General features: G+C 43.0%; 1 protein-coding gene across 3 annotated transcripts in view; it reads right to left on the reverse strand.

The window, feature by feature from the left end:
* TENM4 (teneurin transmembrane protein 4) overlaps positions 1-23,793 on the reverse strand; it is a 1,775,651-nt gene that overhangs the window by 173,010 nt on the left and 1,578,848 nt on the right. For all 3 annotated transcript variants that reach the window (XM_043504093.1, XM_038368402.2, XM_043504094.1), the window contains 2 exons: positions 23,224-23,434; positions 1,040-1,141 (listed from right to left, as the gene is read on the reverse strand). In XM_043504093.1, coding sequence (XP_043360028.1) covers positions 1,040-1,141; positions 23,224-23,434 — 313 coding nt within the window. The remainder of the gene's footprint in view (positions 1-1,039; positions 1,142-23,223; positions 23,435-23,793) is intronic.

A 23,793-nucleotide genomic window follows, 5' to 3' on the forward strand; every position in this document is an offset into this window, starting at 1 on the left:
CTCTAAGAACATCTGATGATGGAGACTTTGCATATGCCATGGTGGAGGTATAGAAACTCCAGTGATGTTTCTAGCCCTTGTGGTTAAGAAGCTAATGTGAACCGACTGTAACTTATACACTGACATCTACCTGTGTCTGCAGGCAGCCTGAAACAAGAGTTCTAAGAGGTGTGAATTGTCCCATTCATTTTACTGGACTGTGAACTCTGAAACCCACTGGGCCCAACCAGCTGAGCAGAGAACTCTGTGTGTGCATAGAAGGGAAGGGACCCTTGTAGTCATCCTTCCCCCTGGGCTGTGAGGAGGTGGTATGAACAGGAGTCTCACACAGAGCCCTGTGCTCCTCTGGGTGCGGGTTTGCTCACCCTCTTTTGGGAACGCCTCTCACCAACCTTAAGACAGGGAGCACTGGCCTAGGGGTGAAGGTGGATTTCTTGTGTGAGCAGTGCCTGTGTCAACCCCCTAAAACAGGGGTGGGGCCACATGTAGTCTCACATTCCTAATGCCATGGCTTGCCTTAATCTACCCTTGTCTGTCTTCCCCCTCACTTTGGTTGCTGCAGGTCATCTATGGTAAGCCAGGGAGATCTCTGAGACCAAAGGCAGGGATGAGGGTGTTTAAGGACCACCTTCTTGATGGTGGAGGACAAAGGATCGTTATAAAGTCCTGCTAATCCACAGATAAAGTGGACTGTTGGAGAAAAATAGTACAGCCTTTCTAAGCCACCTTTTCTCAACACATTCCCAAAGAGAGAGCTCTTGGTGAGTCATTATCCTCATTGTTTGCTCACATGCAGCTACGGGGTGAAGGAGTGGGGGACTCAGAGGTTTGTGTCACTAAGGTTACCACAAGCATGGCAAGTAATAAACAAACAAACCCACAAAGCCAATCAGTTTCCACTCTACTGCACCATCACAATCTGTAGCAGGTTTACTTATGAAGAACAGAACCATGAGTGTACACTTCCACCATGCTGTGAGAATTGTAACCGGAGGCAATGACATGTATAGATTTTACTGAAACAGATACAAATGCTTACCTCTGCCGCAGTCGGGACCAAGAAAGCCGAGGAAGCAATGGCAGGTCCCAGAAACACAGTCTCCATTCCCGTAGCAGTTACTGGGACAATTATCCACTGATTCTAGAAGATGAAAAGAGAATTGAGATACTTTCTTTAGGCAAGAGAAATCCCCTGTCTTCGACAGAGCCCATCAGCAGGACAGATAATTTAAAGTGTGTACACAATAGCACAGACTTTGGACAGGGAAATGCTTGTCTGAGCCAGATTCTGGAAGCTATGTTGATTTACACCTGCTGAGGTTCTGGCCCTAACACTGTAACCCTGCTTTTTTTTTTTTTTTTTTACAATTAAATGCTCTGATTCGGAGAGTGATGATCAACTACAACTCCCATGACTTCAGCTGGAATTATGGTTGCTCAGCTCCTCTCCAGATCAGGCTCAAAGTCTGATAAGATACAACAACAAAACAATAGTTCTACATTATTTAATACTATAAAAAATATGGATCGGCAAACCCATTAAAATGAGTCAAAACTTCACCCAGAGTCTGAACAATTCCTGGTAACTGGTTTCCTCTATTATTTTTCTATGAACTTCCTATTTATGATTTGACTGGAGACAAGAAATACCAGAAACCTCCTGACAGAACTTGCTCTTTTGCAAGATCTCCAGACCAATTTTGCAGATTTAAGAACCTTTGAATTTGGACGTATTTATGTGAAAAGAACAGAGTTGATCTGAAACTGGAATTTCCCCTAGACTAAGTGCACTACACATGCAAATCTGGAAGTTGGAGATGGTAAAGGCCTACAGGATCATCTTGTCAATCTCCCTGCTTCCCATAGTACATTTTCTAGTGTGTTGTGTAAGGTGCTATTTAAAGTCCCACACAATGGGACTACCACTATTTCCCTTGGGAGACAATTCCAAGCCTGATATGGTTTCAAGTTAACTCCATAAATTCCCTGACTGTGACAAAACATTAGATTGTCATCTTCCAAAAAAAGTTAATAGGCGAGGAAAATTATGTCTAGTGCTTTCTGTTTTGTTACAATGCCAGCTCAGAGCATAGAGTTTACAGTTTGTCTTTAACAAAAAGAAGCACGTGACTTATTAAACCTTATTTTTCAATGGCAAAAGAAATGAAAACCACTCTTTTTTTAACTAAAGTTTGTGTAAAGGTAGTGTAGTTTTTTGTGTCTCGCTTGGAAAGATGACAACATATTACGGTTCATCCCAGGCTACTATTTCAGATTTCCTCAAAGTGAAATGCATGTTATACTGTATTAAAATTGGATTCAGTTATATAGGTTGGGAATGGTGGACCACTGACAATAACTCTGCACTCTCAGGTGCTTAATTCATAGGGTCTTGTGATAGCAAACCTAGTTGTAAACTTCCTGTTCGTCTAATGAGCTGAAACATCTGGAGCCAAGAGTGGCATCAGTTTGGGAATGAGACAGAAAGGAAGCCTATTTCTGATGGTCTCTGCCCTGATTGATAGGGACGCCTGAAGGCCACAGTAATGGACAAGGTGTAATTTAATCATCCATAGAGTGCAATGGCAGTTTTAATTAATAAAAACTGAGTTTCAGGCATTTGTGTTTTAGGACTCCACCTATAGTTCCAGTAAGTCCTGAGCTTTATTGTGCAGGTAAAGAAAGACTTATCACTTCTCTGACACTGAGGTTCTCATGCTAAGCAGACATCCACTTTATGGTGTATGGAAATAAGACCACAGTTTCTAGCTAACACTCTGGGTCTGATTCACCATGCTGTTAATCCAGGGGAGTAATGCAGTAGTAATGCAGACACTCAAGATCTTTATCAGTTTTGACATTGCTACAGCCTTCACCGATGGACTTGTATATCTATCCTGACCCCAATTAAAATTTCAATTTAGCCTATGAATAGTTGCTTTTCATAACTTTATTTATGATGCTTGTTCATATAGCTGTGATTCCATTCTACTGCCACAGCAAAAGATCCTTATCAGGAATTTTTGTTTTCAGTAAAATTTTCTTAGAACAGAGGTTGAATGATTTTTACATATAAGAGTCCGATAGAGAGATCTTAGCTTTCCATTATGGCCCCAGTTCTGTAAGCTTCATTCATGCTGAGCAGTGTTTACACATGCAATTCCCTCGAAGGTAATGGGAAACAGGGATACTCATTTAAGTACTATTCAGCATGATACAAGTCTCAATGTTAATAAAACACCCACGGAATAGGGAAATTTCCCATTCTTTTCAAGTTATGATTTTCAGTGACTGAACAGAAAGGTTGCAGAGGAGGAGGAGGTGGGTCCTTATAACTGTGAGGGGGCATAGAGTCTTTTGCATGTAAGAAAACAATCAATACAAACAACGAAGAGCACAGTCAGCATCTAAAGCACAATGGACCATTAGGCTTAGAACCCACAACCTTTGTTCCAAAACCACAGACATCTACCACTTTACCCATTAATTAAAGAACGATCTCCATTAGTTACAGTAGTATTTAGAGTTTCTATTCTCTCTGTGACTGACACTAATGGGCAGCTGTAGTATTCACATACAATGGTAAAGACCTGGCATTCCACATAACAGAGGGCAGGGAAACACATACATAATGACCCATGTATTAGATACAACCTTTCCCTCTCAAAGTGGTAACATGATTTCCCACTTTCTGATTTCCCAAAATGCTACTCTGCAAGTGTGGCCTCACCACAAGTTACATCTTGACCATATTACTGAAATTCTTCTCCAGTTTTCAAAGGGAAAGGACACAGACCTTATAATTGCAATCAAAGCCAGACAATAATTCAACACTTAGGAGAAAATTCACAATAGCAAATACTCTGTAGAGTACCTCCTCGGTTTTTAATTGTGTTTACTACCCCATTCCACTAATAAGAAGCTAGCTCCTTAAAATCACTTTGTCACGGTTAAATGCTATCTGAGGTGTTAAATTTTTCTAATGAGTCTGAGAGTGACACTTACTATAATGCCCTCATTTTACGCACATTAGCTTTTCTGCATCATTGTCTTGAAGTAACCTCTTCCAGGGAGATGGAAAGGCCTGGAGAAGACTAAAAAATTGTTCCCCCAGTGGCTGGTGCCATGTAATTTTGGCTTGGCAGCCAAGAATATGAACCTGGCTGGTGTAACACAGGGCTATTAAGGTCCCTACATTCTTCCAAAAGCTCTTTGACAATTCAGACCAACTTCTTGGCAACAAGAAAGATCCATGCTACACGATCATCCTGTTTCCCAAAGTCAGGGTAGGAAAGGAAGCTGCTTCCACGTAGCTCAAAAAGTATTTTCAAACAGTAGGTGCTAAATGGACACGCTCTTCCTTCACTATCTCTGGTGAGACCAAACAAACACTGTGACTGGGGGGCTGAGCCAGCAGAAGTCTAAGAGCTGCTGCCCAGCAGTGGGATATTCACCATTCAATTCATTTCTATGCATTCCAGAATGTGGCCCTACTCAGGTTCTCCAGAACTCTCCTAAACTGGGTGCTCTTTTTAATTTGGAGGCAACAACAAAAATCACATCTACCTAAAGCTCCTAAGAAAATCCTGCAGTTGCATCACAAGGCTGGATCTGGTTTCAGGGGTTAGAAGTCTACATGAAAAATCTAGTAACCTAAAGTAAAGTTTTACTAAGTTCAGTCAGTCAGGGATTGTCTTAATGTTTGCAGGAGCCATAGCTTCTGAAGGATTGAACTGGGCAGCATGTCAGCCACCCTCTGCATCTCTTTCTGATTCCAATGCCAGAGGAGATTGGCTCACCATGTGAGTTGCCAAGTGAGAACAAGACCACAGAGCACCTAAATGCTCATGCCTAAAGCCAGCTTGCTGACAGCATGGAAACATAAGACGTGTGTGTCCTGAGCCACAGCACCAGCTCAAATCCTGTTCGTGTGACAATCTTACAGCTTTCACATACACATTGTTCTACCTATAGCCTGGAAAATAAAAACGAGGTGAAGTAAGATTGTTTTAAGAAAATACGGGAAAAAACAAAACCACACGGAAATATGAAAAATAAAACAGCTAAGTTTGCACACATGTGGCAAAAGAGAGAACTTGGCTAAAACTTCAGTGGTTGCTATGATCAATTAAATTAGTAAACTCCATAAAGCACCAAAGCCAGTTGCACTGGGCAAGTGTTTAAAAGCACTCTTCTCCCTTAAGTATGCCCATATACCATAATATTAGTTAGGGGTATATTTGAGTTCCAGTATCCATCCTAACCCTTATTTTTCAGCTTTGTCATAACTATACACATATCCCTAGGTATGTACAATATTATACTTGACACTCTAACTCAGTGGTTCTCAACCTTTCCAGACTACTGTACCCCTTTCAGGAATCTGATTTGTCTTGCGCACCCCAAATTTCACCTCACTTAAAAACTACTTGCTTACAAAATGAGACACAAAAATACAAAAGTGTCACAGCACACTGTTACTGAAAAATTGCTGACTTTCTCATTTTTATCATATCATTATAAAATAAATTGATTGGAATATATTATACTTACATTTCAGTGTGACACTTGAGCCTGTTTTTCACTCAGGAGCCTTGTCAGAAGCCTGAGCCCCACCACTCGGGGCTAAAGCCCGAGCCCCATCACTCGGGGCTGAAGTATGTAACTTAGCCTGGTGGGGGCCTCTTCGGCGTGGCGTACCGGGCAATTGCCCTGCTTGCTACCCCCTAACGCCAGCCCTGCACTTGCAATCCCCTAAAACCTGTCCCGTGATCCCCCTGGGGATCACAACCCCCAGGTTGAGAAACACTGATCTAGGTGAGTTGAGTACCCCCTGGAAGACCTCTGTGTACCCCCAGGGGTACATGTGCTACTGGTTGAGAACCACTGCTCTAACTAATTCTATGCAACTGGTATAGAAGATTGTAGCAATGCTCTCTTTAAAGGGTGTCCAAATTCAATGCAATACCCTGGCCACATTTTTAAAAATATATGTATTTATTGTTTTTAGTCTGGCTCCCATATCTTCCTAGTGATTCCCCAACATTTTACTACACCAGCTCGTGAGGACCAAGATTACCAGCTGCAGGCTCAGCCAAGCCATGCATAACCCCAATATATGATTTTGCTATAATGGCCAAAGAGAACTTTGAAAACATTGTTTCCTTGCCTCCTTCCAAAACCAAATGGCAGCATGAGTGACTTTGAGAAAGCGAGCAGATCCTATCCAGGGCAAATCAGCAAAACTTAAACGGCTTGCCTTGGAATGGAGACCACAGGAACTCGAATGTGGAAGCATGCTGAATCATCCTGCCAGCTTCACAATCTAATTAGCCACTGAAAAACAAGTTATTTCCTGAATAAACATTGTAAACATTCAGATCTCCTCTGAGATGAGAAATAAATGACATAATGAGACTCACTGCCTGTAGTTCCACATTGTTGGGAAACAACAGAAGCAATAGCGTCTCTGAGACATTAGATACCCTCACCTCACAATACATACTAGTCAAACCCACCTCGCTCAGGGAGAGGGGAAGGATTTGCAAAAGTGTCTCAGATCTATAAAAAGCAAGAGATGGAAAATATCTATTAGATAAGAACACACCTGTTCCAGAGCTAAACTGCTCCCCTACTGCACACTTTCAGCATCTTCTGCAGTATAATTTTAATGGTTTCAATTGATAAGAGGCCAGATCCTCATCTGGGGTACATCGGCATAACTCCATTGGCCACACTGATTTATATCAGATGAAGATCTGGCCCAGGTTTTTTGATCAGATCTCATGTGAGACTCTGTCAGTCTGCATGAGCTCACAATTAGAAAGTTACTGGAAATTCAAACTAAATTTTTCATTGTATAACTTCATCCTATTACTTGTCTTTCCAGCGCAGCCTCTCTTCATTAAATGAGAAAATCTAGATGCCATTTTGCCGTCCGTACCAATAAGACGACTTTGTTCTATACATGTCTTTCATCCAAGGACCTAAAAGGGTTTTAGTAAAGGTCAGTCCGTTACTATTTCCATTCTACAGATGAGAAAACTGAGGCACAGACCAGTTATACTAATTATACCAACATTACAAAGTGACACAGTGATAGAGGCAGGAACTGAGCTGATGTTTTCTAGCTCCCAGGCTGGTGGTCTGTTCAGTGGATCACTTTTCTGACAAAGAGATGTGCAAAGGCCAAATATATTGTGGTGAGCTCTATAAACATCTATCACTCTGGCCTACAATTACCTATGTGAATTACCTTTATTCGGATGAAATACAATAAATATATTAAAGAGATGGACAAATTGCTAGACTCTGGATAGATTTTTCTTTCAGATAATTACCATGCTCGTTGGTCAGTAGTATTGCTACTTTAACTGTATATCTTTCTTATTTATTTATTCAGCTTAATAACTCGGGTCTATATCTTTGGGCCAGAGGCCAAGGCAGACATCTAGCTGACACCAAATCCTATTAGAGGCTGTAGTAATGCAATTATATGTTAAAGTTAAATATTTTATAGCTTCGATAGCCACCAAGCATCATCGCTCCCTAGGCAGTTAGAGGGAATTGTCTACTGGCAAAGAAAACTAGTTATCCAGCAGGCAATGGAAAGTAGTAGCTTTCACAGGAGTTAATAAGTACTAGGGCTGTTTTCTAACTACTGATTAAATTCCACTCAATGCAGATACTCCAGCAATTTCTTTTGGTAACATCCCTAGACTGCGCTTTTGAGCTGGGGCTGTCCAGCATTTGCTATATCTAGTAATAACACTTTGCACTAAGTTAGCACCTTTAATCTTGTCAACAAAAAACATGATTTAATGAATCAAACCTGGTGCCAACTCCTGTGAAGTAGATACGAGTAATATCAAACTTTTGTACAGCGGGGTAAATTAAGGCACAGTGAGTATGCCTATGTGGTAGCATAGTACTCCAGCCCTGGAGCATCCACAGGAAAAAATTAGTGGGTGCTTAGCACACACCAGCAGCCAAGCTCCCCTCTCTTCTCCACTCCCCAGCACCTCTCACCTGCCGGCTGCCCTGTCGATCAACTGCTCCCCCTCCTTCCCAGCGCCTACTGCCTGCTGCAGAACACGGTATGTAGGAGGTGCTGGGAGGGATGGGGGAAGAGCAAAGATGGGACATGCTCGGGCAGGGGGCAGAACCGGGCAGGAAAAGGCAGGAAGAAGTGGGGCTGGGATTTGGGGGAACGGGTGGAGTGGGGGCGGGAAGAGATGTGGCAGGGGTGGGTGCTTGGGGGAAGGGGAAGAGTGGGGGCAGGGCCTGGGGCTGAGCAGGGGTTGAGCACACCCAGGGAAAGTTGGAAGCCGGCGTCAGTGTGTGGTAGACAGACTTGTGCTAGCAGGGTTCAAACTAGCACAGTAAAGACAGCAGTGTGACAATGAGGTACCTGGAGGGACTTGGGCTAGCCACCCAAGCTTGAACCCAGGCTGTTGGCAGTGGAGAATCCACCACGACACTTGGTAAAACTTCCCAGCGGTTAACCACCCTCACTGTTAAAATTGTACAACTTATTGCCAGCTGGATTTATCTTCGTTTAGCTTCCAGCCACTGGATTGTCTTATACCTTTCTCTGCTGGACTGAAGAGTCCAGGATGAGTCTGAGCTTGGGTGTCTAGCTCAAGCCCCTGAGGGCCCTACAATATCCGTACTGCTATTTTTAGGGTGCTAGCTTGGGCCCTGAAAGTGTGAATGTGTCTACCTGCATTGAGCAGCTCACTCCCAGCTGCAGTGTAGACATATCCAGGGAGGTTAAATGACTAGCCTACGGACACACAGCAAGCCAGCACAAGACTAGGAATCCTGATTCCCTGTCCTATGCTCTAACTAGTTGTCCACACTGTCTTTCCAGAAGAAGTGGGCTCAAAGACATGTGCTCTCCTCTAAGGTTTCCAGCAGGTTGAGTGAATTAGCATGTCAACCTGCTCACTTTCAGAGAAAAAGGTGTTCACTTAACGCTTGCTTGGGCTGGCTGACCCATTAAACGGTGGCCCTGGATGCTTAAGAAGGCTGCCAGACAAAAACCAACAAACCAGGGGCAGAGACAGCATTTACAGAAAATCATACCAAAGCACAGAACTTGCAGGAAAACCCATCTCGGCTCATGTTTTAAATCCCCTTTCCCATGTTAAAGTGATTTTTAAGCTTGGCCTGTCTATCCTATTCCTGTTGAATAATCTTGCTACAAACATGAATGCTTTCATTAAACAAGCCAACCAACCAACGAACCAGCTGTATGTGATCCAAGGGTTACCGCAGATGGATTTTTACAAGTTAAGTAAATAAACTCAGTTATGCCAGGCAGGAAGCCATTAGGACTGATTCTCCACAAGCCCCGCCCCCTCTCTAGTAATTTGAACCTGAGTAGCAAACATGTCCATTCTGATCTGGTTGTGTTTTACCCCCGCTTTGCACCAGTGTGAATGACTGCACATGAGGAAGGGCAGCAGGGAATCAGGCCTGTGGGCCTGTTCGTCGTTGCCCCTTGAACCCTTTTATGCCAGTGATGCCAAGGCATAAAGACCCTCCCCACTCTCCAGTGTAGTAACACTGACATAGAGGGTCTCCGCAGCCCTCCTCTCCCACTGGAGGCCCTGGCACAGCACTGTGCTCTGTGTGTTTGTGTGGTCATTTTTATTTTCAGCAACCCTGTGTTGCTGCTGTGGTCCCAGCCAGCCCCAGCAAGCCACCTTCTCTCTGTCCTTGCTCTGGCCCAGGGGAATATTCACACCAATATTCTCACTGCAATAATTGCCCTCAGCCACAGTAAGTCTCATCACTGCTTTCCCTGTTTAACAGGTACTATAACAGCCCTTGGGAAGTAAAAGACAGTAAAAACTGAAGAAGATTCTGACCCTCAGTGAACAAAACCCATAATTTCATCTGTCCAGCACATTGGGAGCTCGTGGGGATTCATTTGCTTTCTAAGGAAACAATGCTATTCAATGAAATTCATTCTGCAGGGCAGGTGGAATTATAAATCGAAAGGACTGTCAGCTGCTACAGTAATTCTGATAATGATGCTAACACAGGATCATGGAGGAGAGAGGAGATAAAACAAGTTTCAGACACCTAGACATTTCAAACTTGATACTGTGGGTAAATAAAATCCCCACAACTAAAGCAAATGCAGACATGCTGGATCCAATATTCTCTTGCTCCCCCTTTTTCTTCCCAATTTGAAGTCTGAAAGGTTTGGTTCTTTCCTCTCTGCACCTGCAGAAATTTCAATTCTTCTGCTTCATCTGTATTTTAGAATCCTTTTACTTTTCTAGTTCAAATCACCCACACCTGGCAGCTGGGAATGTGAATGTCTTGACAGCATCATGGAAACCCAGTCATTATTTCTGAGTGATCGTTCTCAGTTTCCTCATCTGCAGGACGCTTAGTTTGATGCTGATACTGCTAATGCCACTTGATGGTTTCCAGATTTTGATTTTTTCCTGAAGGTTGGGAGGTCTAATTTAATTAAAGATCCATGTATGTAACCCCTTTTTACTCTCAAATCCCACTGGAGGTCTAACCTCTACATGCAGGTATCAGGAAGCTAAATTAGGAAAAGGGCATTGGGAAGACATGCCTTTAAATATCTTCCCTGGAAAGTCAATGTGAAGTGCCATCCAATTTCATTTTTATCTCTCTAAACTCCTCCTCTGCTGAAACCAATGAAACAAATTTTTAATGGCAGGTACCCCATACTTCCATCAGCCTATTGACAGCACATTCCTGCTCAATGCAGCAGTGACTCCGCTGTCTGGATTGTTTTAAACTCAGAATGGTGAAGCACACAAAATTTGGAGTCTGGAAAAGCTCCAGAGTCATCCAAAAGCTTGGGCTGCTTATCCAGACTATCTGGACCGAAGTGGACAGCACATCATGTGAGATTTCAGCACTTCTGCTTCTAGTCCTGGCTTGAAATACTTCCTAGTTACTTATAGGGCCCTCATCACCATACCCACTTAGCGCAAGAGCTACCTTCTTCACAGTATTTCAGCACATCTATTTCCAAAACCAAGCCGGAAAAGCTGCACAAACAGCCTTTCGTGGCATATTTTTAGAACTTCTGGTTCTAGTCCCAGCTGGAATCTGGAAATGGGATGGGGGAAGCCTAATCATTTCAGAAACTTAAAGGAGGTTTGATCGGAGTCTAGTTTTGGAAATAGGGGAAGGTTTGGTTTGGTTTGGGAGAATGCTCATCCCTCCTGTTCATCCCTTACCTTTCACTCTCCTTTTTACGAGTAATCCTGCCAGTAAGGGATGCTTGATAGATGAAGGTCACTCTTTGCTTGGAAGCACAATGGGTGGGATTTCAAAAGCACTGAGCGTTGGCCTAACTCTGCTCCCATTGAAGTCAATGATAATTCTGCTCTAATTGAAGTCAATGGTCAAACTCTCATTGACTTGACCTGGATCAGAGTTAGGGGCAGCATTGCACGATTTTGGAAAATCTCTCCCTATGTGCCTCTGCCATTTAGGGATGCACAACAAACACAATTTCTACTCTGATACCTTAAGAGACACATGAACACTGAAGAAAGTCACAGAAGAGACAGCGAATTACAGTTCCTAAGGAATTACATGGGACCATTTCAAAATCTCTGATCTCAGACACTCTTAACTACTCATTTATCACACATGTCATAAACCAGCTGGAGGAAGTTTCAGCAAAATGGAGCTCCTGGGGTGTAATAAAGCCTACTTACTTGAATACAGTTCCCATACTACTTAGGTGAGAGGGAATCTTTAAATTGCAGGTCCTATGCATAATGAGGGTACCTTTCACCTCTGCAACTAACATGTAAGACAATGGTGCTCTAGACCAAACTGGGGTGCATGTACACTCTAGGGGGTCTGCGGGTCCCACTGATCAACTCTTCCTTCTCCCTCCCAGCACTTCCTGCACGCTGGGGAACAGCTTATCTCCGGCATGCAGGAGGCACTGGGAGGCAGGGGAAGGAGAGGGGATGGGACACGCTCAGGGGATGGGGCGGAATCATGTCCGGGGCTGCCGATTCCATTGATCAACTACTCCCCCTTCCTCCCAGTGCCTCCTGCATGCTGGGGAACAGCTGTTCAGTGGCACGCAGGAGGCTCTGGGAGGGAGGGGAGGAGCAGGGATGGGGCATGCTTGAGGGAGGGGGCAGAAAGAGGGGGGCAGGGGTGGAGCAGGGGTGGGAAGACGTGGGGCATGGGTGGGGCTTTGGGGGAAGGGGTGAAGTAGGGGCAAGGCCTGGGACTGAGCAGGAGGCTTGGGGGGTCTTGAAAAATTTTTAAATCAAAATGGGGGTCCTTGGGTTGCTAAAGTTTGAGAACCACTGTTCTTGACCATACCTTGGGAATGTTTCTTTTCCTTCATTTCTTTTTGCAAATGGCGTATTTCAAAATCTGAATTATGGTCCAATAAATGAAATTCTCATATCCCTGATTTGCCTAGGGGATTGCAAGCATAAATCTACTAAAAAATTTTTGTCCCTTCTCACTCATATAAATTGTTGCAAACTAATATAGGAAACAACAATTATTCAGGCTTAAGGTTTAAACTAGCAAATGGGAAGTTCAGCATGTTACATTTTCTGTGCTTGTAGCTTGGGGCAAGGCTAAAGCTGGCTTTGATTCTCATTTGAAATGATATTGTGAATGTGTGTACGTATTCTAGGAAACACACACACACACACACGACCTCAAATGTGGACTTGTTCAGTTAAATAAATGTCTTTAAATCTAGCAGTGCTACCATTTTAGGTACATTAAAATAAATTCATTTTCACTTTACAAAGACTTGGGCTAATAAATTATGGATGCAGTACGCAGAATGGCAAACATTTAATGGGTTACATTTTTAGAGTGGGGTGACGGGGGTGGGTGTTTGAATTCCTAGTTCTGTTTCTGGCTCTCCACATGGCTTGCTGTGTGACCTGGGGCAAATCATTTAACCTCCACGTGCCTCAGTTTACCCATTTATAAAATGGGTTCAACACCATTTACTGTATCTACCTTGCAGAGAGTGCTGTAGGGATTAATTAAAGAAAGGAGTCACGAGTTCACTATGTATGCATTTGTGCATGCAGAAAAGTGGTCATTGTTAAACCATAACCATGGGCCAACGGTTACCACACAGTGGGGGTAGGGAGAGGGGTGGGGAGCAGGGTGGTGACCATTTCCCTCTCTACAAAGAACAAGAGAAATCTCTGGTAATTGTTGGGAGAAGTTGACCCTCTGTTGGCTTCTACCCGACGGATGTGCTCAATTACCTGCTCATGCATCCAAGCTCATATTTTATGGGTACCCTTTAAGCACAGACGTTTGAAAATTAAGCACTAAGAAGCCTGTTGTTCTAACACAAAGAGGGCTTTCCTTCTGTTTGCCAAAATATACAAGCAACTCTTAGAACCTGTATTTTTGCTCTTTACTGCTAGAGCATAAATGGAATTAAAAGTCAAGCAGCACTGTAATGTGACACAGGAATAAAACAAGCTGTGCTTACATTAGCCCACAGCCTGGGACATACAGACAGAGCTATATACAAAAGTTCAAAAACTAAAACCATATGTCCTGGAGTTTCCTTGATTTGAAATTTCTCCAGAAGGCTTCAGATAACACTAGAAGCCTTGTCATTAAGGCAGAACTCCACTGTTCTAAGAAACATAACAAAACAAAAAAAGTAACTTTAGAATTAAATAAACCTTTTCTTGACCCTAAAACTGAGGTAATTACCCCAATCAATAAACCTTTTGTACAAACTCTAATCAGATCAAGAGAACTTGTCTGCTGCAAACAGCTCATTGACAAGCAGTGGGTGACAGAGTGAGTTCAAGGATACCAGTCCATGTTAGTACAGATGTAGACAGAGCTCATTAAAAAAAACACCTCTTTTTTTTCTTTTGCAAACTACTAATCAAAAATAGAGAGAACATTCCTTGTGCATTAACCAACATTTATTTTTCATTCCTGCAGTGTCTTCTGAAATTACAAGGGCTATTCTGAAGAGGAATTCATGCCAAAAAAATTGACCTGAGAGCTGATGCTGAATTAATTATTCCATCTGTGGTTTACTGCTAATCTAGCTTTACACAGAGTGGGACAATCCCAGAAGTTACTTTGAAACGTAGCCTTTCCATTCATAGACTCAAGGAAGAGACGCACCGTATGCAGAAAGAGAAGCTGTGAAAATTCTTAGTGCCATGTGTCTGACCTTTACAGTTTCTTACTACTTAATTATCTTTTAAATGTGTCACAGATTTCCTCTTTATTTGAGGGGCCATAAATTTTTGACTCAAAGGTCCTGCAAATAACCATTATACATACCATCAGAGTTGGGAGGGAGGGTTGGTATGCAAGAATTCTTTTGGACACTTGCAAAGAGGAAAAAAAAGGTCATCCTGTGTAAGACCTAGATTTGGTCTGACTGGTCTGATTTCAGGTTTTTGGAAGCACCTTGGGCCCCAGCTGTTTAAGAAAGCCCCATTTAGCAGACAGAATGGCGCACCGTCGGAACAGGTGTTAGACAAGAGCGCAGCCAGCCTACTTCAATTTGCATGGTACAGCTACAATGCAGCACATGTCCTATGACAACTCTGGCGGAAATAATAACGAAACAGTGTGGGATCTGCTTTCCATGTTGTTTGTTTCCGTGTTGGCAGTGACACTAGCCAAATGGCAGGATGGGAATTGGCCACTGACTGAAGCTGAAAAGGACTTAAAAACCTGGAGAAGTATTAAGTCTGCAGGAAATCACAGGCAACACAGGGGCAACTAGAGAGATGGGCTTTGATACTGGGAGATGCTGAGCATCCTCAGTTCACTTCAATGGGAAATCAGAATGCTCAGCAATCATAGAATCATAGAACTAGAAGGGACCTCATGAGGTTGTCTAGTCCAGTTCCCTGCGCTCAAGGCAGGACTAAGTATTTATCTAGACCATCCCTGACAGGTGTTTGTCCAACTTGCTGATGGAGATTCCATTACCTCCCTAGGCAATTTATTCCAGTGCTTAATCACCCTGACCGTTAGGAAGTTTTTGGAAGGCCTGCAGGACTGGGGCAGAAGTGATGGGATTTAGGGAGTTATGGAGGCTTTGGTGCAGTCACAGGAGGTACTCAGATGCTACACTGAGGAAGGCCATATAATTACCTGGATAGAAAAATAGTCACTTATTTACTGAGGGTAAGATACAAGAACCTCACTGAGGATTTCAACTAAGGAAATGCAATCCAGAGTGAAAAATACAAGCCCTTCCTCACATTCCCTCCCCACCAAAACTCCATTTCTAGATCCAAACCAAAGTTTATTTTTTTAAAAAGGATTTACATTTTAATGCCACAACCCGCCCCCCACAACTGCTTTTGACCCATCAGGGGTAACTGGAAGTGCTGTAAAGGTGTGGGAAAGTATTTTCTTGCAAGGCTTAAAGCTGAATTTTGCAGAGATACGAGATCTGGGTAATTCTTGGATAAGCAGCTGATCTGAAACCTGGATTGTGAACCTTTTGAAATTGATCCATTACAGTTTAAAACACAGTAATAATACCTAGATGGATAACAATATCACAAAGAAACAACCTTCTTGAGGGGCTAAGCCCCATTTAGGTTATGAGGGTTGGTAATGGGACAGAAAGCTTCTAGTTCCAGAGTTTTTACTCAACCTGGTTTAGAAATGACCAAAAGTGAGTACCATCTGGGGCTGCTCAGTGGTCTGTGTAAATGACAGTTGTCAATCCAATTCTTCATTAACAATTATTTACATCACAGAAACCACCACTCTAGTTGGCATCTTTTGATGTTTCAAAGACAGCAAAGACTGAATAGGTGCCGAGAGCGAGTTACCTTCTCTGCTCTAGACGTGGGATAAATTTTTCAAAAGTGCCTCAGGGTACATCTACACAGCTGGCGGCAATAAGCCTCCCAGGCCAGGTTGACAGACACAGGGTAGAAAGGCTCATGCTAGCACTCTAAAAATAGCTGTGTAGCCAGTGCTTTGAAATTGTGAGTAGGGCCGGAGCTTGAGTTCTGAAGCTGACTCCCCATCCCCAGGCTTCAGAGCCTGAGCTCCAGCCTAGGCTGCAATTTCAAAGTCCTAAGTGACTTATGAAACTAAGGCTTGGTCTATACTACACAATAAGGTCAACATACGACACCTTATGTCAATCTATTTATGTCTGTGTACACATTACAGCCTTGCTCCCACCGATGTAAGTGCCCTACTATGCCGACATAAGAGGCATGTGGCTTTTGTCAGTGTAGTTAGGGTGACGCAGTGTCCATGTAGAACTGTTACTTACTGACAGGTTTCAGAGTAGCAGCCGTGTTAGTCTGTATTCGCAAAAAGAAAAGGAGTACTTGTGGCACCTTAGAGACTAACAAATTTATTAGAGCATAAGCTTTCCTGAGCTACAGCTCACTTCATCGGATGCATCCGATGAAGTGAGCTGTAGCTCACGAAAGCTTATGCTCTAATAAATTTGTTAGTCTCTAAGGTGCCACAAGTACTCCTTTTCTTTTTGTGTTACTTACATGTCATTCTTGTCAATTTCACTGCTCCAGCATTGACAACTAAATTGGCAAGAAAGCCAGGCTGCCACCGGGGCAAGTGGAAGGCTCCAGCGAGAGCATGGCTGCCCCTGGGCTCCCCACTCCCAGCCAGGCTGCCGCCTGGAGGCTCCTGGCTCCCCATGGGGAGCTCTGGTACAACACAGAGGCTCCCCTTGAACCCTGGTACTTCCCAGAGGCTCTTTGCTCCCTGTGGGGAGCCCAGCAGCTGCACTGAGGCTCCTACAAGTTGCTCAGACTCTGGGCATGGAGCTCACAGCCAAGAGCCTGGCTGCGTCAGGGAGTTGAGAGACCAGGGGGCATCTGGGCTCCGGTGGTGGGGAGCTGAGAGCCTGGGGGACAGTCAGGCTCCAGACAGGGAGCTGTATATGGAGCTGAGAGCCCAGGATCTCAGCCCCTACACTGCCCCTCTTTGGTTGGTGGAAGTGCTCCTGGTGAGGAGAAGAAGAAGGGTAGTTTGGATATGTACCATTGCAGTAAGTAACTCGACCTAACGTAGGTTGATTTACGTTTCTAGTGAGGACATGCCCTAAGTCCTATTTTCAAAAGAGACTTAGGCACCTATAAGCCTAAGTGCCACTGACTTTCAATTAGATTTAGGCTTAAGTGCCTAAGTCATTTTTGAAAATGGGTCTTAGATGCTTCTGAAAATGTTTCTGGTAATTGCTTTAGTTTAAGACATAGTGGTGGGATAGTAGAGACACTTGCAATACTGCTGTCTTTTATGAACCTGTTAGTAAAAGGATAAATGTAAGATTTCAGTGTGGATGGCTGTCAATCTTTCATGAGCACTGAATTCACATGAAAAATCCTAAACAAATGGATGACTCTGGGTCTGTGTAAAGAGTAACAGGATGCCATGTGGGTGGAAGTAACAAAGATGTTGAGTGATAACCCGGTATAAAGATTCTGTGATTTCACAGAAGGAGGATTGATCACAGGATAGCAAGAAAACGAAAAAGATGGCTTTTTTTGTCTTTTAACTGAACAGAGCTCCCAACTATACTCCCAACTGATAGGGCTTTAAAACTCTGTGAGAAACCTGTGTGGGAAGTATCTGAACCGAACAGGAAGAATCCGGAGCACCAGGAAGAAGGCGCTGAAGGCTTGAGGCTAATCAAAAGTAAAGTTGTGACTTTCCTCACCTATCATTTTTCTTTAATTTCAAATTTTTTTCTGTACAGGTTGAGCAGACAGAAATGTCTTTGAGCCTAGGAAGTAAAGGATTCTTAGCTAAGTGCCCAGAGAATGGCCCCATGAGGCAGAAATGCTCAGAATTCTTGCTGTGACTCAGGAAAAGGGACACTTATTTTTGACCGTGCAAACAAAAGGGAAAAGGAACCTCTCTTAATAGCTGGGCCCATCCTGGCAACGTGAGGTGGATGAAACCAGTCAATGTCCTTAGACTCGAGGGCCCTTAACTTTAAGCATGCACTAAAGTGCTTTGCTGGAGGAGAGCCTCAGCCAAACTCAGAAAGGATGGATCAGATGGTGTAAGCTAGATCCTCATCTACCCAGGCTCCCTTAAACCTACTTACACCCACTCTCTCAGAATTTGAGGAGCTGGAAGAAGAGGTGAGTTAAAGCAGATACCATCCTATTTTAGCTTGTAACTTCTTTTGGCTTCTCAGCATGTACATTTAGACTCTCTCAGACACCAACAGAGAGGGTTTGAGAACCTCTAGTGGATTCCCAATTTCTGTAAGTGCTTAAGTCGGTGGAAAATAGGCACTGACTGTACTGAAAGCAAGTGTGAGTTACAAACACTCCCACTAGACTTTCTTGGGAGCAACCTAAATATTGGAATCTGTGCAGAGAAATTTTCAGACAGGGTTATGTCAGAACTCTTCATATCACTTCTTGTGCCACCTCCTGCACCCAGAACAAGTCATGCACCCTCTCTCTCCTAGTCTATACTCATTACTATTGTGAAGTATTCCTATGTCAATCTCCTGGCTGACAATGTCTCTACACCTTCTTGCATTTGAACTCTTGTCCCAGGGAATGTACTGGGTTTAGTTATATGTTAGGCTCCTGCAGGAAGGAGTCTGCCTTTTGATATGTACTGTAGAGTGCTGTGCACACTAATTGGGCTCTATAAATACAACCTCTAGGTCTCTTTGTACTTTGATGGAGAAAAGCACTCACTGGCAGTTTTCTTTATTGGCAGCGGAGGGGGCAGAAGGAATGACAGTACTTTTCTTAATCTTAAATCATGTCTCTTGCCGAAGCTAAAAGCTAGCTAAAACCCCCCCTCCCATAATAGGCATTCTACATGCACTTCCTCTTGCTTGCTGGGATATGACGTTTCACTGATAAACAGACAACCTCTCCTCCCACATGCTCTCTCTCTCTCTCTAGTGCACAGCTGAAAGCTTTCTTCCCTTTGATTTTTCCATGGCCCAACACAGCCCAGCCTGCTACAGCACAGCAGGAACAGCTGCTGACAGGCTCCCTCTCTGACTTCATAGATGCTGCTTTCAGGCTCTCAGATGTTTCTTGCCTTCACTGAACAGATTTTTGGCCAACATCTCTGTCTCAGATGTGCTGACTCCAGCTCTCCCTTAGCCTCCTGTTTTATTCCACTTATAGCAGATTGCTCTGACTAAATCACTGCTGCCAGGCAGAGGTGAATCCACAAGGCACTTTTCAGAGAAGCATTTCTATTAAAAATTTCAGAATGTGCTGCCAATGTCATTTACAAGAAGGTTAATTCATTGCTGAGAGACACTGATTTTCCATTCCTTTATGATGTTTTGTGCTGTAATTTAGTGGAATGAAATGAAAAAAGGTTATTAAAAGCTGAAAACTATGCCACAATAATCTTCCCCCTCTGCCCCCCTGAATTGCCCTTATTTAGGATCAGCATGAGTTTTGATGGGAGTTATAATGCCGCATTCTCCCACGGTTTACATGTGATGCCAGGATGCATATACAAGAAAAGATGTTAATAAAGACCAGTCCTTTCGGCCATGATGTTTCTATGGTAGGCAAATCTATCTCCTTATAGGAAACAGGAGAAGATGAAAGTGCTATCAAAGCAAATGACAATGCTACTGAGTGAGTGGATTTCCTTCTAGCTTTGCAGGATTCCAAAACTCTAACTAGGCACAAGCTGGTGCTTTACTAAATTAAATGTGCCATCGAGCTGAGAACGCAGATTGTTTGCCTTTTGCTCCTGTTTTCCCATGAATAATGAAGAGTATGATCAGTCCAGACAGGTAATGTACAATAATTACCGTCGGTGTTGCAACATGGAGAAACTGACCTATGCGGACTGATTTTACTGATAGTTTGGTCAGTTGGAAAGCAGGAGATGAACTTAGCAGAATCCGTCCGAAACATTTGTTTCTGGAACATGTACAATGCTCAAACAGGACTCCAACTGAAATTATGGGAGTTTTTTCCAGGAAAAGGCTGCAGGATTTGGCCCTCTGCGGTTGGTATTAACTGTTACCAATTATTGTGAACAATTAGTAGGTATATAGCACTTTTTATTTTCAATCAGTTCATTCTCACAGCATCTCTGTGGATCAGATAAATAGCATTATCCCCATTTTACAGATCAGGAAACTGAAGCACAGAGAGTTTAACCAAATACATAAGCCTGAAAAGAGTCAGTGTCAGCACTTGGATTAAAATAGAGAGTCATGGCTCCCAGTTCTGTGCTCAGACTGCTAGACCCTGCCTCTTCCTTGATAATGCTTATAAATTCAAAATGCTTCTTCCCTGTATTTATTATTTCTTTGGATTTCTGCAATAATCAAAACAGAGATTTTTCCATGTGTAATTCTGACAAAAATAAAATCAAACGACAGCCATCAGAGCTCAACACCACCCAAACACAAACCTCCCATTCCTGTACATAAATGTAACCTGCCCATCACATATGACTTGATATATTTAAATGGCACTGGAATTTTACACCCAGGTTCATAAACCAGGAATGTCAGGTTGCTGCATCCTCTTTACTATGGTGTCAACAGAAATTGCAACATAAGATGCTACAGTTTTTATGGACTTAAAGGGTAGCAACCGTGTCTTGTCAGAGCTCATGAATACACTGAAAAGAGTCTGAGATTCACCTATACATAGTGTCCTATTTGATGATTTCACAGGAAACCTCCAGCAGATATTTTTAAAGGCTGCTGTTGAAAACGACTATATAAGCAAGGCACCGACCGCTTCTGGCCATTAAAGTTCTCACAGTACTTTTTGTAAGGTGTTTGCTTAGCTGTGGTGTCCTGGCCAAATTCCTGTCAGGCAGTCACATCATGCTTATCTAAAATTCAGACTCATCTGGCATAGTAGTTTTCACATCCTGTCCCAAAGTGGGTCATTTGTGTCCTTTCTATGTACTGTGGCTTTGCATTATTATATGGCAAATGGTGGGTGAAATGATTCCTCAGACAGCAGAAAATCCTGCCTGCACCATCTTATTAGGGCTGGTCTACATGGTGCATTGGTCTGCATCGGGGGTGTAAATTCTAGTGTGCATGAGTGTGTCACACATTAACTGGCCCATATGGACCCTGCTGGTGCATACTGGAAGTGTGCATTAATTTAGTCCCATTTCAAACAATACCATGTAACTTGCTTTAGCACATGCCAGCAGGGTCCACACAGATCAGTTAGTGCAGAACACACTAGTGTGCCCTAGAATGTACACCATTCTAGAGCAGACTAGCGCACCATGTAGACAAGCTGGTAGAAGCAGGGCAGAGCTGGAAGTGCAAAGCCTTGAGCCTTCCTGCCAGCAATGGGCAGAATACTTCAAGGTGGATGGGGGAATATAGTGGGTGGCACCTTACAGGTGGTCTAGATCACAGCCTGCGCCTATGTGGCTAACCACAATGCATGCTCGGGTGAGCTTAACCACAGAGGACCAGGCCACCCTGAAGCTGCAGAGCACTTAAAAGAGCCTTACCCAGTCCTTCAGCCCAGTGCTGACAGATATACTAGCACTGTATCTTGCCCTTCTACAGTGTGAGTATAGTGATGCGGGGAGAAGAGCCTGATTCAAGCTTGTACTTTGCAATCAGTTTGAAAAGTACAGTGATTATGTTTTAAAATTCTCTTCCATTGTGAGAGCTATTACTGGTTGAGTGGCATATGCCATCTGCAGGGGAATCTCTCAAACTGAAGGTAGAATCAGAAAAGAAGAAACTTTTTAAAATGGAACCCACTATATGAAAAGCTATATGGGGATCCTTTTGGATGAGAGTGTCGGATAAAGGTAAAATTTGTTTCAGTTACAATAATTTGCTAAAGTAAACTAAGCAAACTAACAAAACCACATTGTGGAGTAAGTCTTCCATTTAATAAGTTAAAGAGCAATTATTTCTGGTGTTGCTTAATTGTGAACAGCCTTGAATACATTGAATTCTGACAGTGAAGGCCTGTTTATGTTCTAAGTTTTCATTTTAACACAATATTACAGTAGCGGTGTATTAAATAAACTTGAGAAGTAAAACTATATATTGGAGCCTTAATGATTTTGCTTTAATAAGATCTAAACTTTTAGTTAACCTGCCAAGACAAATTGGAACCCATAGATCTCAGGTACCTACTGCAGACAGCTGAGACTCAATGCCAATGCCTCTTTGGGGAGAGGAATTAATGGCAACACTGGAATGAGCCTGCTTTATGCAGTAAAGAAAAAAGGTCCATTAAACAATCACTGTGGGTAGAAGAAAGCTAAGTGCTGATTTTATGGAGGAGTCTTTGAATTAAAACAAAATGGATATGGGGATATGAACCTGCTCAGGAGGTCAGTCAAAGATAAAATTAAACATGATGGAATCAGAAATAGGTTCTGGTAAAGAATTGATTGCAAACAGAGGGATATAGACCTGGGACAGGTCATACAGTGTGAAATTTATATGCTGGAAGAAGAATCCTGGGGTGCTGTGAGAAGAGGTGGTAGTTACTCAGTGCCTGGTGCTAACTGACTGCTTTACTGATGGAGAGCCTGGGTGAGTTCTGGATATCCAGTTCCCATCCATTTGAAAATTTCAGCCTCTTTCTTTTAGATGAGGCATAAAACAGGTTCATACAATGGGCTATCCCCTCCCATAGTGCTTTTTGCAAGAGACGGGGTATTAAATATGGTGTCCTTGCCCAACTCCAATTTGAATAATTATGTGATACCTGCAGTTTCAATCAGATAGGGTATTCCTCACTTCCTGTCCCAAACTGCTGCTTGATGCTGCTATGTGCTGTTGAACAGCTGCCCAATTCCACCAGAAAATAAAATATAGGACCAACAGAAATAGAATCAAAGTTTCCAAATAGAAGGATCAGGGAGGAGGGGCCACCTCTGTAATCAATAACTCTGGCTTCATCTGCAGTGGCAGGCAACTTGTCTAAAATATAATTTTTAAATAGGGTTTTAATACAATTATGCCCCATCGAGGCCATCATGGATATGTTAATCCTTACAGTATTTAGCATTAATATTGTGTGTAGTTTTGTTCCCAAGAGAACAACCATTGCCCAAATATCCTCACTTATGCTAAATAGTACTTTACTCTGTGAGTTGTCTCATTAAAATCAATGAGATGGTCCAGGAGTAAGATGCTACTCAATGTGAGTAAAGGTATGAGAAACTGGCCCCTAAGGTACATAGATTATGTAAAACAATATGTTAAATCCTTACCAATGGCAGTAGTAAGAAAAGAAACCACCTCGGACTCTTTCCCATCATTGTAGAAGGCCAGATGCCATATTCCTGTATCCAAATACTGGATAAACCCCGTTTCATGGCTGGACATTGGCATAAAGCCTCTAGGTTGCCGCTGAGGTCCTTCCAGACTCCTCACCTCCTGGGTAAGTAGCCGTCTCCCATCGAGGAGCTCAACAAAGTCAAACTGAAACACAAAGGAAAGATGTTCATTGTATATTTCAGGATTCCAGAAAATGATCATGCTCCCTGGTCCAGATCTGTCTCAGGATGGGCAGAAGAGCTTTGCATTAAACATATGACACCCACACTTATGGATCATCATACATGATATTTCCTCTGGTAAGTCATGACATGTTCCGATTCAGGAGGCTATAAGCTATAAGGAGACGCCTGGAATTGTGTCTGTTCACAGTAGTTTGCTGGATCTCCACCCATTCTTCTCCTCTTGTTTCTCTCACAGCTCCTCACATACCCGCAGGAGCTCTTCTAATGCCTCCAACACACTGTAGTTACATTTTTTAAAATTCATAAAATCTTAAAACC

The sequence above is a fragment of the Dermochelys coriacea genome, chromosome 1, assembly GCF_009764565.3.
Source record: "Dermochelys coriacea isolate rDerCor1 chromosome 1, rDerCor1.pri.v4, whole genome shotgun sequence".
Classification (NCBI taxonomy): domain Eukaryota; kingdom Metazoa; phylum Chordata; order Testudines; family Dermochelyidae; genus Dermochelys; species Dermochelys coriacea.